Source organism: Elephas maximus, chromosome 2, assembly GCF_024166365.1.
Source record: "Elephas maximus indicus isolate mEleMax1 chromosome 2, mEleMax1 primary haplotype, whole genome shotgun sequence".
NCBI lineage: Eukaryota > Metazoa > Chordata > Mammalia > Proboscidea > Elephantidae > Elephas > Elephas maximus.
The window spans coordinates 119,664,630-119,683,336 of record NC_064820.1 but is presented as its reverse complement, the minus strand read 5'-3'; the positions used below and the strand labels follow the sequence as shown (position 1 = coordinate 119,683,336).

At 37.2% G+C, this 18,707-nt stretch overlaps 1 protein-coding gene across 10 annotated transcripts in view; it reads left to right on the top strand.

Annotated features, from left to right (window-relative positions):
* TMEM232 (transmembrane protein 232) overlaps positions 1 to 18,707 on the top strand; it is a 409,022-nt gene that overhangs the window by 300,776 nt on the left and 89,539 nt on the right. For 5 of the 10 annotated variants that reach the window (XM_049871892.1, XM_049871935.1, XM_049871900.1 and 2 more), the window contains 2 exons: positions 1,712 to 1,805; positions 8,860 to 9,048. The exons of 2 other annotated variants lie outside the window; for them this stretch is intronic. In XM_049871892.1, coding sequence (XP_049727849.1) covers positions 1,712 to 1,805; positions 8,860 to 9,048 — 283 coding nt within the window. Of the gene's footprint in view, positions 1 to 1,711; positions 1,806 to 8,859; positions 9,433 to 18,707 lie in introns of those variants that run through there. 3 more of the 10 variants (XM_049871917.1, XM_049871926.1, XM_049871969.1) reach the window with 3 other exon arrangements.

Below are 18,707 nucleotides of genomic sequence, written 5' to 3'. Positions count from 1 at the left end.
AGAGAGAAAAAAAAATCCTCACAACTGGACCAATAAGTAACATCATGATTAACAGATAAAAGATTGAAGTTGTCAAGGATTTCATTTTACTTGGATCCACAATCAACATCCAGGGGAGCAGCAGTCAAGAAATCAAAAGATGCATTGCACTGGGCAAATCTGCTACAAAACATCTCTTTAAAGTGTTAAAAAGCAAAGATGTCACCTTGAAGACTAAGGTGTACCTGACCCATGGTGTTTTCAATCACCTTATATGCACCCAAAAGCTGGATAATGAATAAGGAAGATAAAAGAAGAACTGATGCCTTTAATTGTGGTGTTGGCGAAGAATACTGAATATAACATGGACTGCCGAAAGAATGAACAAATCTGTCTTGGAGGAAGTACCACCAGAATGCTCGTTGGAAGAAATGATGTTGAGACTACCTCTCACATACTTTGGACATGTTGTCAGGAGGGACCAGTTCCTGGCTAAGAACATCATGCTTGGTAAAGTAGAGGGTGAGAGAAAAAGAGGAGGACTCTTGTGGAGATGAATTGACAGAGTGGCTGCAGCAATGGTCTGAAGCATAACAACGATTGTAAGGATGCTGCAGGACCAGGCAATGTCTTGTTCTATTGTACGTGGGGTCGCTCTGAGTTGGAACAGACTCGATAGCACCTGACAACAACGACAACAAATATATATATATTTTCTGGGTAATTGTAGAGATGAGAATACAAAAAGTAGAGCATGAGAGCATGGTGGATGCAGGGAATCTAAAAAGGAGACCTTAGTCCATGTGAAAGATGATGATGATTTGGATGGAGGCGGTGATGGGATGAAGATAGTTTTAAGATTTGAGAAGTATTTTGGGCACCATAGGGCAATAGGACATGGTGTCACGAGGAGGACCGTGGGGTGTCAAGAATGTAAAGCTTACTGGAATAGGATAGGCATCAACTTGAAAAAATGCATATTAGACATCATAGTCTTAAAAATTCATCAGAGAATTTTGAATATAAAATTTTCTCACCAACTACGTCTCTCCTTAGACTTTCACCTAAGACCTTCTCCTTTGAACTCATTTTCTCTCCCTCAAAATCATTCCCTGCCAACATTCCAGTGTGTTATATATTCCTGGCCTTACAACCATTTCTCCACAGAAACTTTAATAATATTGTATTATGTGGGTGATTTAACACTCAATCTCTGCTTGTTTGGATCCCAGCTTTGCATGGCCAACAATTTCATTAAGCTGCTGCTAAATTGTCTACCACAGTTCCACTCTTGGTAATACAAGTATATTGCAGAAGCTTTTAAGTCACAGCAATTTTTAGCATAGCTTAGATTACATTTTTGGCTTCCACCAGGATTTTGTGTGAGGATGGATACTTTCATCTCCCCATTGGACGTTGCCTACTTCAGGCTTCCTTAAGCCCTTCACATCCTAGCATCTCATTTGCTACTGTAACCAGCTCTTTGGACAAGATTGCCTTTTATTATTTTCTAGATATCATCCTATATGACCTGCCCTATTCTTAAAAATGTCAGTTTTATAACTGAAACTAGAAACTAATATAGAGTAGTCTGCACAGCGTAGGTACTTTATGTTAACAACTGAGAATCAAAATGCTTAAGAATGAATTATGACTTACAAATCTTTTCTCTCTCTGGGGAGGAAGAATGCCTGTACTTAATGTTGAATCTGTTCTTGTGCTTTTTTTGAAGGGAGCATCCTTCTAAGTCAGAACTCTCCATGTTTCCATATCCAGATTTGTTCACCAGGGTGGATGAACAGTTGGCAAGAATTGTTGATCATCACGTAAGATTAGCATTCTTAAACTAGCAGTAAAAGCTTTATTCTTTAAAGGTGGCTTGAGTTAGAAAGTATAGTTCTGAGATGGAAACGTTAACTTGTGTAATTTAAAAGTCTCGCCATGATTGAGCATTGCCACACTGCAGTGTAGTCTAATAATAATACAAAAATATTTCAACTCAACTTTTGGTGACCATTCTTTACCCTTGACAGATCAGAAAGACTTTGTTCTTGGTATGCACTAAACTGGCAGTGGCAACACAACGCCATTCTTGTAATTCAGCACTGGAAGCAATTGTGCTATATTTAGTCAATAATTTCTTATCAAATATACATCACTTTACGTCTACTTCTTTTTAGAAGTAGAGTTCCAGTGGGAGACAAAGTACTTGTTTTCTTTTTATTTTTTTAATACAATGTGGACCCAATAGCATGTAGAATGTGTTTAAATTAACGTTACCACTGGCAATGCAGAATTATCTATCAGATTGTGATTATATTCCCATGATTAATTTTTCCCATTCCATTTAATCGGTGATTTTTTGAACAAAAGATGAAAGATATTTCTTCTACTGAACACATAGCTAATATTTAAGCCACTCTAACGATAACTACAATATTGAGGTTTGGAGACTGACTGATACCCTGGAATCACAAAATGGGAGCTATAGTATTTGTTCCACTTCTCACTAATAGGATTCTTGCTAAACCAATATATTACATATACAGAGCATTAGCAGAAATTTCAAATGGTTCATACATTGCAGCATCTAAATTTTGCTATTCACTTCAACTGAATGTTCTAGAATGGATTACATAAAAACTTGCTAGAATTTATTAATATCTATATATCTGTATCTATATCTATCTACAAATGACTTTGGTCTGCCTAGGACTAGTTTAAGAGGAGAAGACAATGGTTTGAAAGACAGGGAAGAGCCCTATTAGGAAATAGTTCCTAATAATCTCACTTTTTCCTCTTTCCAAGGGTATTAGAATTGCTAAGTAATTGCCATAATTCAGCAGAGGCTGGATACATTTTTACATTATAGCTAAAGAAGGGTAAAGCAATTCTTTATGAAAATATGTTTGAGAATAGATAAGGTCCAAGCTGTTTGATGTGTAGCTAGCCTAATCCAGTAGTTACTAGTATTGATTTGGGAAGGTTTATAGACGGTTTTCTAAATATTATCTTTTAAAAAGTATTAATGGTATATACAGCCATCCCTCAGTATTTGTGGGGGATTGGTTCCAGGTCCCCCATCTGATGCCAAAATTTAAGGATGCTCAAGTCCCTTATATAAAAGGACATAATATTTGCAAATAACATATGCACATCTTCCCATATACTTTAAATCATCTCTAGATTACTTATAATACTTAATACAATGTAAATGATATGTAAATAGTTGTTATACTGTATTGTTTAAGGAATAATGACAAGAAAAAAATCTGTACATGTTCATTACAGATAAAACCATAATAGCCCTAACTACATAGTGCATGTCAGCAACAATGTAACTTTTTTGGGAGAGGGAATATTTTCAATCCGTGGTTGGTTGAATCCACGGATGTGGAACCTGCGGATACAGAGGGCTGACTGTATATCTACATCTGTCTATCTACCTATAGGTTGATCAATTGATTGATTGATTATAGAAGAGACAGATTGGATATATAGTTATAGGTACAGATATAGAAATAGATATACATGTGTATCTATCTATCTAACTATACCCACCCCAACCCTGTGCCGTCGAGTCAATTCTGACTCATAGCGACCCTATAGGACCAAATATGTATATGTATATCTATCTATCTATATACAGTCGGCTGTCTGTATCTGTGGGTTCTGGATAATAAATAATAAAAGTCCAAAGCACTATTGCATATTTTACAAAATGCTTTTTCATTAGTTAATTAAATCCTCACAATAATCCTGTAAGACATTTACTGATAAGAAGAATAGATTAGTGGTTGAAAATTCAGTTACTTGCCTAAGGTTTTAAAATTAGTAAATGACTGAGTGTACATTCAAAACTAGACCACTGGACTCCAAATCTACTTTTCCATAGCTGCTTAAGTGCCTGGTTTATAATCCCTAATCAGATTTGGGGGTGGGAGGGTGAAATATGTAATATTGACAAGAAGCAAAAACACCTCTCCACAGGCATAGTTCTTCTAAGCCAAGTGACATGTATTACCTATATGTAATATACAAGGAATAAGGCAGATACCTCATTATTCAGCAGGTCTCAAGATATGTTGTACATCGTATGTTTTAAATAGGATTATAATTGAATCACTGAGTGAATAGGATGAATAAGGGAGTAAATGATGCTTCCATTTCCTATCAACTTCAAGCATATCTGCACGTCCTAGCTACCACAATCAGTCGTAAATAGTGGCAGATAAAAGTCAAGATAAGATAAGAGTTTATCTAAATAGAACTTGTGGTCAGCAGAGACAAAAAATGGGGGTCGGGGGGAGGTAGTTTACTTTTTCCTGAGGCTAACAGAAAGACCAACGATGACTTCACTGCAAATACCTTCTTTCACCAACGTAAACAGCAACTATACACAAGGATGTCACCATATGGAACACACCAAAATCAAATTGACTACATCTGTGGAAAGAGACGATGGAAAAGCTCAATATCATCCGTCAGAACAAGGCCAGGGGCCGACTGTGGAACAGACCATCAATTGTTCATATGCAAGTTCAAACTGAAACTGAAGAAAATCAGAGCAAGTCCATGAGAGCCAAAATAAGACCTTGAGTATATCCCACCTGAATTTAGAGACCATCTGAAGAATAGATTTGATGCACTGAACCCTAGTGACCGAAGACGAGACAAGGTGTGGAGTGACATCAAGGACATCATCCATGAAGAAAGCAAGAGGTCATTGAAAAGATAGGAAAGAAAGAAAAGACCAAGATGGATGTCAGAGGAGATTCTGAAACTTGCTCTCTAATGTTGAGCAGCTAAAGCAAAAGGAAGAATTGGTGGAGTAAAAGAACTGAACAGAAGATTTCAAAGGGAATCTCGAGAAGACAAAGTATTATACTGACATGTGCAAAGAGTTGGAGATGCAAAACAAAAAGGAAGAACATGCTCAGCGTTTCTCAAGCTGAAAGAACTGAAGAAAAAATTCAAGCCTCGAGTTGCAGCAGTGAAGGATTCTATGGGGAAAATATTAAATGACACAGGAAGCATCAAAAGAAGATGAAAGGAATACACAGAGTCATTATACCAAAAAGAATTAGTTGATGTTTAACAATTTCAAGAGGTGCCATATGATCAGGAACTGATGTTACTGAAGGAAGAAGTCCAAGCTGCTCTGAAGGCATTGGCAAAAAACAAGGCACCAGGAATTGATGGACTATCAATTGAGATGTTTCAACAAACAGGTACAGCGCTAGAGGTGCTCACTCGTCTATGCCAAGACATATGGAAGACAGCTTCCTGGCCAACTAACTGGAAGAGATCCATATTTATGCCTATTCCCAAGAAAGTTGATCCACCCAAATGTGGAAATTATACAACAATATCATTAATATCACACACAAGCAAAATTTTGCTGAAGATCTTTCAAAAATGGCTGCAGCAGTATATTGACAGGGAGCTGCCAGAAATTCAGGCCAGTTTCAGAAGAGGGCATGGAACCAGGGATATCATTGCTGATGTCAGATGGATCCTGGCTGAAAGCAGAGAATACCAGAAGGATGTTTACCTGTGTTTTATTGACTATGCAAAGACATTCAACTGTGTGGATCATAACAAATTATGGATAGCATTGTGAAGAATGGGAATTCCAGAACACTTAATTGTGCTCATGAGGAACCTTTACATAGATCAAGAAGCAGTTGTTCGGACAGAACAAGGGGATACTGATTGGTTTAAAGTCAGGAAAGGTGTGCGTCAGGGTTGTATTCTTTCACCGTACCTATTCAATCTGTGTTCTGAGCAAATAATCTGAGAAGCTGGATTATATGAAGAAGAACGGGGCATAGGATTGGAGGAAGACTCATTAACAACCTGTGTTATGCAGATGACACAACCTTGCTTGCTGAAAGTCAAGAGTACTTGAAGCACTTACTAATGAAGATCTAAGACCTCAGTCTTCAGTATGGATTGCACCTCAACATAAAGAAAACAAAACTCCTCACAACTGGACCAATGAGCAACATCATGATAAATGGAGAAAAGATTGAAGTCGTCAAGGATTTCATTTTACTTGGATCCACAATCAACAGCCATGGAAGCAGCAGTCAAGACATGAAAAGATGCATTCCATTGGATAAATCTGCTGCAAGGGACCTCTTTAAAGTGTTGGAGAGCCAAGATGTCACCTCGAAGATTAAGGTGTGCCTGACCCAAGCCCTGGTATTTTCAATTGCATCATATGCATGTGAAAGCTGGACAATGAATAAAGAAGACCGAAGAATTGATGCCTTTGAATTGTGGTGTTGGCGAAGAATATTGAATATACCATGGACTGCCAAAAGAACGAACAAATCTGTCTTGAAGAAGTACAACCAGAATGCTCCTTAGAAGCAAGGGTGGTGAGACTGCATCTTACACACTTTGGACATGTTCTCAGGAGGGATCAGTCCCTGGAGAAGGACATTATGCTTGGCAGAGTACAGCGTTGGCGGAAAAGAGAAAGACCCTCAACGAGGTGGATTGACACAGTGCCTGCAACAATGAGCTCAAGCATAACAAGGATTTTAAGGATGGCTCAGGACCGGGCAGTATTTCATTCTGTTGTGCATAGGGTCACTATGAGTCGGAACTGACTCAATGGCACCTAACAACAACAACAACAGAAAGAAAGATTATGGTGTTACATTGAATTCTAGCCATGCCGATTCTAAAGAGGACAAAAGAAAGAGCTGCCTTCTGGATGATAGTGATATGATACCTCTTCTTGACTGCTTTCATATATATTGCAGCTTTTAGACATACTGTTTAGGAAATCAGTTCTATTTTATTGACAGTTTTTAAGCATTAATTCTCTATTAATTCTTCACAGAGTAAAAAACAAAGCCTTGGGGTGCATCAAAATCTTTCATTTAAGCTCATTTAAAATTAGTCTTTTTTATTTACAGATAGTGTCGTTATTATGCTAACTGCTACTTTTATGTTATAGGTAACAGTGGTAACTTTAAATAATTAATATTATTAAGTTCATTATATGAGAAAAATGTCTATAAGTCACAGTTGGGTATGAGAACTTGTAAGTAAAGCCAAAGCATGAATTTCAGCCAGCATCTGAATGTTTTTGATGTTTTGCCTCAGTTTTCTGGGTATTTCATGTAACAATTATTTCTGAGAAATCTAAGTTTTATGAGTAATAACTGGGTACACAAAGTCTCAGAACCAAGTGCAGAAAATATATGATTTCTTGGGTCTTTAAAACTTAAAAAAAAAAAAATCATTGCCATCGATTCTATTGTTACTCATAGCGACCCTACAGGACAGAGTAGAACTGCCCCACAGAGTTTACAAGGAGCACCTGGTGGATTTGAACTGCTGACTTTTTGGTTAGCAGCAGTAGCTCTTAACCACTATGCTGCCAAAAACTTACCTAGAATAAATTAAGTGGATATTATTTTATTATGCTGTAATTTTTAATTCTAATATATTATTTAAAACATCTTATTGCCTTTGGCAGGCTATGTGATGTGGACTCTGAAGCTTAGTTATATACATTAATATCTATACAGCCAGATGACAAATAAGAGTTATGATTTACAGAACTGCTATATAGTATTTTGTAAGTTAACTGATAGAATATTAAGCTCAGCCTGGTCATTTGAACATATATATGGGCTAAAGAGTGCCAAAAAGAGCAGTGTCTTTAGGAATTTCCAAAATTTTATGCTAGAATGTCATTCCACTCTGAAACTTTTGCTCAGCCTGTAAAAGGTTTACCATCCTTTTTTGCCATTTTGCTCATCAAAAAATTTAAGAGGGAAGAAAAGGCACTCATGATGATGCTTGGTTGATCTGGCATCATTACTTCCATCTTTAACTACCTCACTCATGCCCAGGGCTCTTGCCTACAGGTATGCTGCTATTGTCATGAATTAACATGGTCAGTTGAGGTGAATTCTTTAGGTCTGCTGCAAAGTAAGCATTTGGCCATTAAATTCATTTTCAGCATCACATAGAATAGTATAGCAGTGTTTATCTTTCACTTAAATTTGTCTTTTCTGTGGCTTTTTCTTAAATCTTGATTAGATTGTTTATTTTATGATCCCATACTTTCATGTAACTACTGATATTGATACAGAATGGGCAATCCTTTGGGGTATAGAAATATAAACCCTATTATATCTTATTTTAAATGCTTTGCTATTTAGGAATTCTGCCTTGGGGAGGGAAGGGGCTTATATTGCTCTCCAAAAACTCCCTGGTGGCTCAAACAGCTTGCTCTCAGCTACTACCTGAAAGATTAGCTGTTTGAACCCATCCAGCGGTGCTCCAGGAGAAAGATCTGGTGATCTGCTTCTGTAAAGATTACAGCCAAGAAAACACTACGGAGCTCAGTTTTACTGAACTCATGGGGTCACCATGAGTTGGAATCGACTTAACAGCAATGGGTTTTATATCGTTTTCTAATACGGGGCACCGTATACTTTACCCATATGGTAGAATAAGAAATTCCTGATGAATGTCTGAAAAAAACTATGATAATAATTGGATATAAGTATATGCATTTTGAGAACCTGAATTGATGTATATATACATGTATATGTATCTATATGTCTATTTCTATAGAGGGATAGAGACAGACAGACAGATAGATAGATAGGGATAGAAGTAGAGACAGAGATAGCAAGAAAATCATGGAAAACCATGAACTTTCTTCCTTTTAAAATCATTCTCAAAAATGTGAATTTCTAGTAGAACCCCATTTTTAAGTCTGTTTTTTGGTCACTTGTTGTTATAAGGTTTAATAAATCTTTAGAAGTTATCAGTTAATTGAAAGAATTGTTAATAGCCAGCTCCTACCTCTACATATATCTGAATGATGCTTTGTCTCTGTAATAGTGGCAGGAAGAGCTAAAGATCCGACAGAAGGAAGATGCCATATGTGAGGCTGAAGAACGTAAAGATAAAGAGTTAAAGGAGAAAAATCACTTCAAAGAAATTATGAAGAAAAGAGAAGAGAAACTTCACAAGCAAACCAAACCCTATGAGCTTCCTCCAAGAACTGAAGTAATTTCATTAGAGAGCAAAGTAAGACCCAAAGAAATTGAGCCCCACGTGCCAGAAGCTCATTGCAAAAAAGATGCTGAGATAATTACACATTAGGAAAACTTTCCTGTGATTAATTTAAGGACATTTTTTAGAAAGGAGTTGTTATCCTGGTGCAAGTACTTTAATAGTACTTTAATAGTCATATCTTAGTCCTCAATTATAAGTTCTTCGTCACAGTTGAGTGATTTCATCAGTTAAATTTTTCCAAGAATATGGCTAATGCTTTTCCTAGTTGACTCTTATCATGTGATCATAGAGCATACTTTATCAATGATCCTCAGACCATTGATATTAACTGGATGCTTAGATGGAAATCAACTACAAAATATTAATGAGGCACATATGAGAATTATTTCTTGAAAACAAAAAGAATAAGCATCAGCTGATAACTCCTATAATAACAGTAACTATTAGTCAAATAAAAGAAGTTATGGCAACTACTTTGATTTGTGATTTATAAATAATCTATGCCAAACCAAAACCTATGTCAGAAGTTTGAATTTAATAAATTACTGTCTATAAACAAATCTGGAAGAACCAGTCATCTCAGATTGGCTTTGCCTTTGATGGATGCTAGGGGAAACGCCTGAGTGACAGTGGTTTTACTATGGCAAGTGAGCTTAAGAGAATGGGTTTTGATGGTTCCAGAAGGTCCAGTGGCGGTTATTGGAGGGACACATCCAATCATGGAGTCATTTTAAAAATGATGCTCTACTTCATCTGAAGCTCTCAATTTATGGATAAGAGGCATTCCTTTTTCTGAAAAATACAAGTAATAACCACACCTCAATTTTGCACAGTTGGTTTTGTAATACTCAAGAGACAGATGATTTATCATGGGTGTCAAACTCAAATGACTACTACAGGTCAAGAAGGTAACAAATTATTGAAGGGGATTAGGGAATACCTACAACATTTAAACGAAGTTCCCAACATTCAGCTACATTTTAAAATGTGTTTCAGTGTTGTAGGATCATTCAGTATTTCAAGAAATTACTTTTCAAATAAAATTTGCTGTGTTCTAATGATTGGCAACTAATTAAAACAAAACACATATTTGCAGGTTAAATTGGACTCAACGACTAAAACTTTGTGACTTGCATTATGTGAATTTAAGGAACCATTCTTTGTTTAAGATAACAACATATGGTAGAAAAATGGTCGTGGGAGAGTACCATTCCTGTTTTGATTCATTTTATATATATATATATATATACACACTGATTCAAACTTATGTTGCTCTTCCCAAACCTTTTAAATCATCTTTGTCTCTTTATACAGAGGATATGCAAGGTCTCAGAAATAATATCTCTAAATGCCCTTTTTTAAGTACCTTCAGCCATCTTTACTTTTGAAAAGTTATCTGCTACAAAGGACCAGCTAGTCCCTTTGCTTTGAGTCCCATTCCTTCCAAAACCTTGTTCTGTCAGCTATTCCCTGTCCCCCTCTAAGTCCTTCACTTTCACTCACTTCTAAACCCATGGAAGTCTCGATTTTCTATCCTTCCATTCAAACTACTCTCATTTAGGCCAACAGTAACATCAGCATTACCAAACCTTGACTGCACTTTTAAGTCATAATCTTTCTGTTGGTTTGGAGAGAGATGCAACCACTGGGGTGTAGCTTGTGGGGAAGGGACTCTGAGGATCTAACTACTCTTTTAAGAATCTTAACAAACCCTGCTGTTTTTAGTACTACCTATACAGAAACCTGATGTCTTCAACTTCTGAACCTTTCTGATGTTCTGAGACATGGATTAGTCTGCCCCATGACTTTCCCATTGCAAACGTACATTTATTTTTAATCTGGTCTTCTTATTCTGTTCCCATTTGTTCACCTGCTTTTTAACTTCCACAATTTTCTTAGTATTTTCAATTTACTATTATCTTTTCTCCTTATGGGCTCCTTCTCCTTTTGTAATCCTTTTTCTATCATCTTCATGGGGATTTCGAAGGGGGAGAAATAGGTATAAATGTATGTGTATGTGGATTTAACATCCATTAATAATTGGAAAATGCACAATACTAAGTATGAATCTAGGAAAATCGGAAGTCATTAGAAATGAAATGGAACACATAAAGATCAATATCCTAGGCATTAGTGAGTTGAAATAGACTGGCATTGGCCATTTTGAATCAGACAATCATATGGCCTACTGTACTGGAATGACAAATTGAAGGGGAACAGCCTTGCATTCACAGTCTAAAAGAGCATTTCGAGATCTTCCTGAAGTACAACACTGTCAGTGATAGGATGATATCCATACGCCTACAAGGAAGACCAGTTAATACGACTAATTTTCAAATTTACCCACCAACTAGTAAGGCCAAAGATGAAGAAACTGAAGGTTTTTACCAACTTCCACAGTCTGAAATTGATCAAAAATGCAATCAGTTTGCATTGATAATTACTGGTGACTAGAATGTGAAAGTTGGAAACAAAGAAGGATGGTTAGCTGGAAAACATGGCCTTGGTGAAAGAGACGATACCAGAGATCACATAATAGAATTTTGAAAGACCAACGACTTCTTCATTGCAAATACCTTTCTCACCAACATAAGCAACAACTATACATGTGGACCTCACCAGATGGAATACGCAGGATTCAAATCGACAACATCTGTGGAAAGAGATGATGGAAAAGCTCAATATCATCAGTCAGAACAAGGCCAGGGGCCAAATGTGGAACAGATCATCAATTGCTCATATACAAGTTCAACTTGAAGCTGAAGAAAATTACACAAGTCCAAGAGAATCAAAGGATGACCTTGAGTATGTCCCACTTAACTTAGAGACCATGTCAAGAATAGATTTGACACATTGAACACTGATGACCTTAGACCAGATGAGTTGTGGGATGACACCAAGGACATCATGCATGAAGAAAGCAAAAGGTTATTAAAAAGATGGGAAAGAAGGAAAAGACCAAAATGGATGTCAGAAGAGACTCTAACATCCATTGTGTGCTTGAACATAGAATAGCTAAAGTGAATGGAAGAAATGATGAAGTAAAATAACTGAACAGAAGATTTCAAAAGGTGGCTTGAGAAGATAAAGTATTACAATGAAATGTGCAAAGACCTGAAGATAGAAAACCAAAAGGGAAGAAAGTGTTTGGCATTTCTTAAGCTGAAAGAACTAAAGAAAACATTCAAACCTGGAGTTGCAATTTTGAAGGCTTCTATAGGCAAAATGTTGAAAACACAGGAAGCATCAAAAAAGATGGAAGGAATTTACAAAGTCACTCTACCAAAAAGATTTGGTCGATGTTCAATCATTTCAGGAGGTAGCATATGATAAAGAACCGATAGTACTACAGGAAGACACCCAAGCTGCACTGAAGGCACTGGCGAGAAACAAGGCTCCAGAAATTGATAGACTACCAATTGAGATGTTTCAGCAAATGGTTGCAGCACTGGAGGTGCTCACTCATCTATGACAAAAAATTTGGAAACAGCTACCTGGCCAACCAACTGGAAGAGATCCGTATATTTGCCTATTCCAAAGAAAGGTGATCCAACAGAATGCAGAAATTATTGAACAATATCATTAATATCACACACAAGTAAAATTTTGCTGAAGATAATTCAAAAATGGTTGCAGCAGTACATCGACAGGGAATAGCCAGATATTCAAGCCAGATTTAGAAGAAGATGTGGAATGAGGGATATCATTGCTGATGACAGATGGCTCTTGGCTCAAAGCAGAGAATACCAGAAAATTGTTTGTCTGTATTTTATTAACCATGCAACAGCATTCATCTGTGTGGATCATAGGAAATTATGGATAACATTTCGAAGAAAAGGAATTCCAGAACCCTTAATTGTGCTCCTGAGGCAACTGTACATAGACCAAGAGGCAGTTATCTGAACAGAACAAGGGGATACTGTGTGGTTTCAAATCCGGAACGGTGTGTGTCAGGGTTGTATTCTTTCACCATACTTATTCAGACTGTATGCTGAGCAAATAATCTGAGAAGCTGGGCTATACGCGACATCAGGATTGGAGGAAAACTCATTAACAACCTGCAATATACAGATGACACAACCTTGTTTGCTGAAAGTGAAGAGGACTTGAAGCACTTACTGATGAAGATCAAAGACTACGCCTTAAGTATGGATTATACCTCAACATAAAGAAAACAAAAATCCTCACAACTGGACCTATAAGCAACATCATGATAAATGGATAAAAGATTGAAGTTTTCAAGGATTTTTTTTTTTTTACTTGAATCCACAATTAATGCCCATGGAAACAGCAGTCAAGAAATCAAATGACATATTACATCTGGCAAAAGTGCTGCAAAATACCTCTTTAAAGTATTGAAAAGCAAAGAATTCACTTTGAGGACTAAGGTGAGCCTGACCCAAGCCATGATATTTTCAGTTGCTTCATATGCATGCAAAAGCTGGATAATGAGTAAGGAAGACTGAAGAAGAATTGATGTGTTCAAACATGGTGTTTGCAAAGAATATTGAATACGGCATGGACTGCCAGAAGAATCAACAAGTCTGTCTTGGAAGAAGTATAGCCAGAATGCTCCTTGGAAGCAAGGATAGAGAGACTTTGTCTCGTGTACTTTGGAGTTATCAGGAGAGATCAGTCCCTTGAGAAGGACATCATGCTTGGTGAGGATCAGTAAAAAAGAAGACCCTTCTCAAGATGGATTGACACTGTGGCAGCATCAATGGGCTCAAATATAGCAACAATTGTGAGGATGATGCAGGACCTGGCACTGTTTTGTTCTGTTGTATATAGGATCACTATGATTCGGAATCAAATGGATGGCACCTAACAACAATATATGTGTGTGAGTACATATATATAAAGAGAATTGATTAACCAAAATTCCTATGCCTTTATTCTTAAAATATTATTTAAAATTCTTTATTATTAAATTACTCTTTAAAATTCTTAAACTTTATCAACAAATACCTCTCATGGTTTTCCTATTATGCCTCTGATTCTTCCTGGAATATTAGCAAAAATTGGGGCTTTTAGATCTGTAATCTGGTAACTATGCTCCTGCTAGGTATGAAACATTGGGCAATTACTTAACCTTTTTGAGCTTCAGTTTAAGCATTTATGAAATGGATACAGTTTATATAGAGTGGTATCAGTCAGAGGCTAATCAGGAAGACATAAAGACGTTAGTCATTTTAACAGAGAATGCAAAGAATTGTTTAAAAAGATGTTAGAGAACTGAGAAAGTAAAAAAGGGATCACAGAGAATCAGGAGGTGGAGCCAAGATGGCAGAATAGACAGATGCTTCTGTCGAGCCCTCTTTACAACAAAGACCCAAAAAAACAAGTGAAACGAGTATATTTATGACAAGCTAGGAGCCCTGAACATCAAAGGCAAGCTTAGAAAACAAACTGAGGGGAAGCGGGAGGAAGAGATGATTCAGAAACAAAGAGGAGTTACTGGACCTGAATCGTGGGGGGCCCTCAGGTACCATTCCTGGAGTGGTGGTGGTGGGCTGGTACTAGCATTCGGCTGCAGTTTCCTGAGGGAGAAGCAGCCAGCCACACAGCCTACTCACAACTCCAGAACCAGAGAAGAACAGCACACTTGGTAAAAGCTAAGCACTTGGGTACATTTTCCCATGCCCTACGTCCCAACCCCCCCACCCCCCACTCCGCTCCCAAGTCTGCTACAGTGGCTGACTTCCTTGGGGCTGAGATAGGCCCTGATGAGCACCTAGAACCATCCTCCCTGCCTTGCAGAAGGAAAAAATTTGCAATTGGGGGAAAAGATAATTTGCAGGCTCCACTGACCGGCGTAGCACAGGACAGAAGCGGCTCCTGTCCAGGCATACATGGTCCATGGACTTTGAGCATGTTTCCCCTCTGCATGGACCTGTGTGGACCTATTTCAGGAGAGTAAGCCCTTGTTGGCAGACTCCAAACATTTCAGCTGTGTGCGGTGGAGAGGTGGGTGTTCGATGTTTGACATTGCTTTACCTATTAAACAGGGTCCTCACCTACCCACGTTCAGGGGCCTAAGGACTGGTAGCTCCCCTCAGGTCACCCAGCCACTCACGACAGGGGTCCAAGGATAACTGGTACCTCCCAGTCATTACAACCAAAAACATTGGGTGCCCATGGTCCGTCTGTAGAACCCACCCACCTGCATGCTCTAGGGAACAGGGACACGCTTTCCTCAGAGACATGTGGGGGACGGTTCTCAGCCCCCTGCCTTGCTTAGAGTGTGACCCCCTGCTGCAACCAGATAGTGGTACCTACACCAATCACACCTGTCCCTCTAAGACTATAGGACAGAACCTGTACCACACACTTGATGATTAGCTACCTGGACACCTGAGCTGAATTCATACAAAAAAATTGAATAGATTCCTAGACTGATATACCTGATAATAGCTGTAGTCATCTGGGGACAGGACGTCAGAGTTCCAAAGGCAAAAATAATCAAGCTAGCTCACTCGAGCAACCCATTTGGGCATATCAAAACAAAACAAAGCAAGAAGCTATGGCAAGTAAGCAGACATAAAATAAACTAATACAGTAACATAGATGGCTCAGATACAACAGTCGATATCAAGTCACATAAAGAAAAAGACCATGATCACCTCAACAAGCTCTCAAAAAATACAGGGATCTTCTAGATGAAAATGTCTTCCTGGAATTTCAAAAGACTAATATACAGAATCCTTCACAACATCAGGAAGAAATTGAGGCAATATGCAGAACAAGCCAAGGAACACACAGATAAGCAACTGAAGAAATTAGAAAGATTATTCGGGAACATAATAAAAAATTTAAGAAGCTGGAAAAATCCATAGACAGACAGCAATCAGAAATTCAGAAGATTAATACTAAAATGACAGAAGTAGACAATAGGAAGTCAGAGAAGCAGATTTGAGCAAGTGGAAGGCAGAATTTCTCAACGTGAAGATAAAGTACTTGGCACTAATACATTTGAGGAAAAATCAGACAAAAGAGTCAGAAAAAATGAAGAAAATTTAAGAATCATGGTGGACTCTATCAAAAGAAATAACTGGCGAGTGAGTGGAGTACCAGAACAGGGAGGGATAACAAAAAATGCAGAGATAATTGTTGAAGATCCATTGGTAGAAAACTTCCCTGATGTCATGAAAGATGAGAAGATATCTATCCAAGATGCTCACTGAACTCTAAATAAGGTAGATGTTAAAAGAAAGTCAACAAGACGTATTGTAATCAAACTTGCCAAAACCAAAGATAAAGACAGAATTTTAAGAGCGCTAGGGATAAATGAAAAGTCACCTGCAAAGGAAAGCCAATAAGAATAAGCTTGGACTACTTGGCAGGAACCATGCAGGCAAGAAGGTAATGGGATGATTTATATAAAAAATTGAAGGAAAATAATTGCCAGCCAATAATCATATATCCAGCAAAACTGTCTCTTAAATATGAAGGTAAAATTAGGACATTTCCAGATAAACAGAAGTTTAGGAAATTTGTAAAAATGAAAGGAAAACTACAAGAAATACTAAAGGGAGTTTTTTTATGAGAAAATCAATAATATCAGGTATCAACCCAAGACTAGAACACTGGGAAGAGCAACCAGAAGTCAGCCCAGACAGGGAAATCAAAAAAATAAATCAAGATTTAAAAAACTCTCAAAACAGGGTAATAGCGATGTTATTATGTAAAAGAAAGCAACATTAAAACAATAAAGAGGGACTAAGAAATTTTTTTTAAGAAATGTAGTCATAGACCTTCCATATGGAGAGGAAAATAAGGCTATACAAAGAAATAAAAGTTAGGTTTAAATTTAGAAAAGTAGGGGTAAATAATAAGGTAACCACAAAGGAGACAAACTATCCTACATGTTAAAATAAAATACAAGAAAAAAAAAAAAAAACAGAGACTGAGCTGAAACAAAATCAACAACAATGAATATGAGGAAAAGACAATATATAAAGAAAATCTACTCAGCACATAAAATTAAGTGGGAAAAATAAAGTGTCAACAACACACAAAAAAAGACAAAAAATGATAGCACTAAGATCATACCTACCCATAATTATGCTGAATGTAAATGGACTAAATGCAGCAATAAAGAGACAGAGAATGGCAGAATGGATTAAAAAACATGATTGGTCTATGTGCTGCCTACGAGAGACACACCTGAGACTTAGAGACACAAACAAAAACTCGAAAGATGGAAAAAAATATATCAAGCAAACAACAATCAAAACAGAGAAGGATAGGCATTATTAATTTCTGACAAAATACACTTTAAAGTTAAATCCATCAGAAAGGATAAGGAAGGACACTATATAATGATTAAAGACACAATATACCGAGAAGATATAACCATATCAAATATTTATGCACCCAATGACAGGGCTGCAAGATACATAAAACAAACTCTATCACCATTGAAAAGTAAGATAGACAGCTCCACAATAATAGTAGGAGACTTCAACACACCACTTTTGGTGAAGGACAGGATATCCAGAAAGAAGTTCAAAAAAGACACGGAAGATCTAAATGCCGGAATAAACCAAATTGACCCCATAGACATATACAGAACACTCCAACCAACAGCAACCAAGTATACTTTGTTTTCTAGTGCACATGGAACATTCTCTAGAATAGACCACATATTAGGTCATAAAGCAAGCCTTAGCAGAATCCAAAACATTGAAATATTACAAAGCATCTTCTCTGACCATAAAAGTGGAAATCAATAACAGGAAAAGCAGGGAAAAGAAATGAAACACTTGGAAACTGAACAATACCCTGCTCAAAAAAGACTGGATTGTAGAAGACATTAAGGATGGAATAAAGAAATTCATAGAATCCAATGAGAATGGAAACACTTCCTATCAGAATCATTGGGGCACAGTGAAAACAGTTCTCAGAGGTCAATTTATAGCAATAAATGCACACATCCAAAAGAAGAAAGGGCCAAAATCAAAGAATTATCCCTACAATTTGAACAAATAGAAAGAGGACAACAAACGAAACCCTCAGGCACCAGAAGAAAACAAATAATAAAAACCAGAGCAGAATTAAATGAAATAGAAAACAGAAAAACTATTGAAAGAATTAACAAGACTGAAAGCTGGTTCTTTGAAAAAATCAACAAAATTGATAAACCTTGGCCAAAATGACAAAAGAAAAACAGGAGACAAAGCAAATAACCTGAATAAGAAATGAGATGGGCGATGTTACAACAGACCCAACTGAAATTAAAAGAATCATATCAGATTACTATGAAAAATTGTGCTCTAACAAGTTTGAAAACCTAAAAGAAATGGATGAATTCCTAGAAACACACTACCTACCTAAACTAACACAAACAGAGGTAGAACAACTAAGTAGACCCATAACAAAAGAAGAGATTGAAAAGGTAATCAAAAAACTCCCCCCCCAAAAAAGCCCTGGCCCAGATGGCTTCACTACCGTGTTCTACCAAACTTTCAGAGAAAAGTTAACACCACTACTACTAAAGGTATTTCAGAGCACTACTACTAAAGGTATTTCAGAGCATAGAAAAGGACGGAATACTCCCAAACTCATTCTATGAAGCCAGCATATCCCTGATACCAAAACCAGGTAAAGACAACACAAAAAAAGAAAATTATAGACTTATATCCCTCATGAATGTAGATGCAAAAATCCTC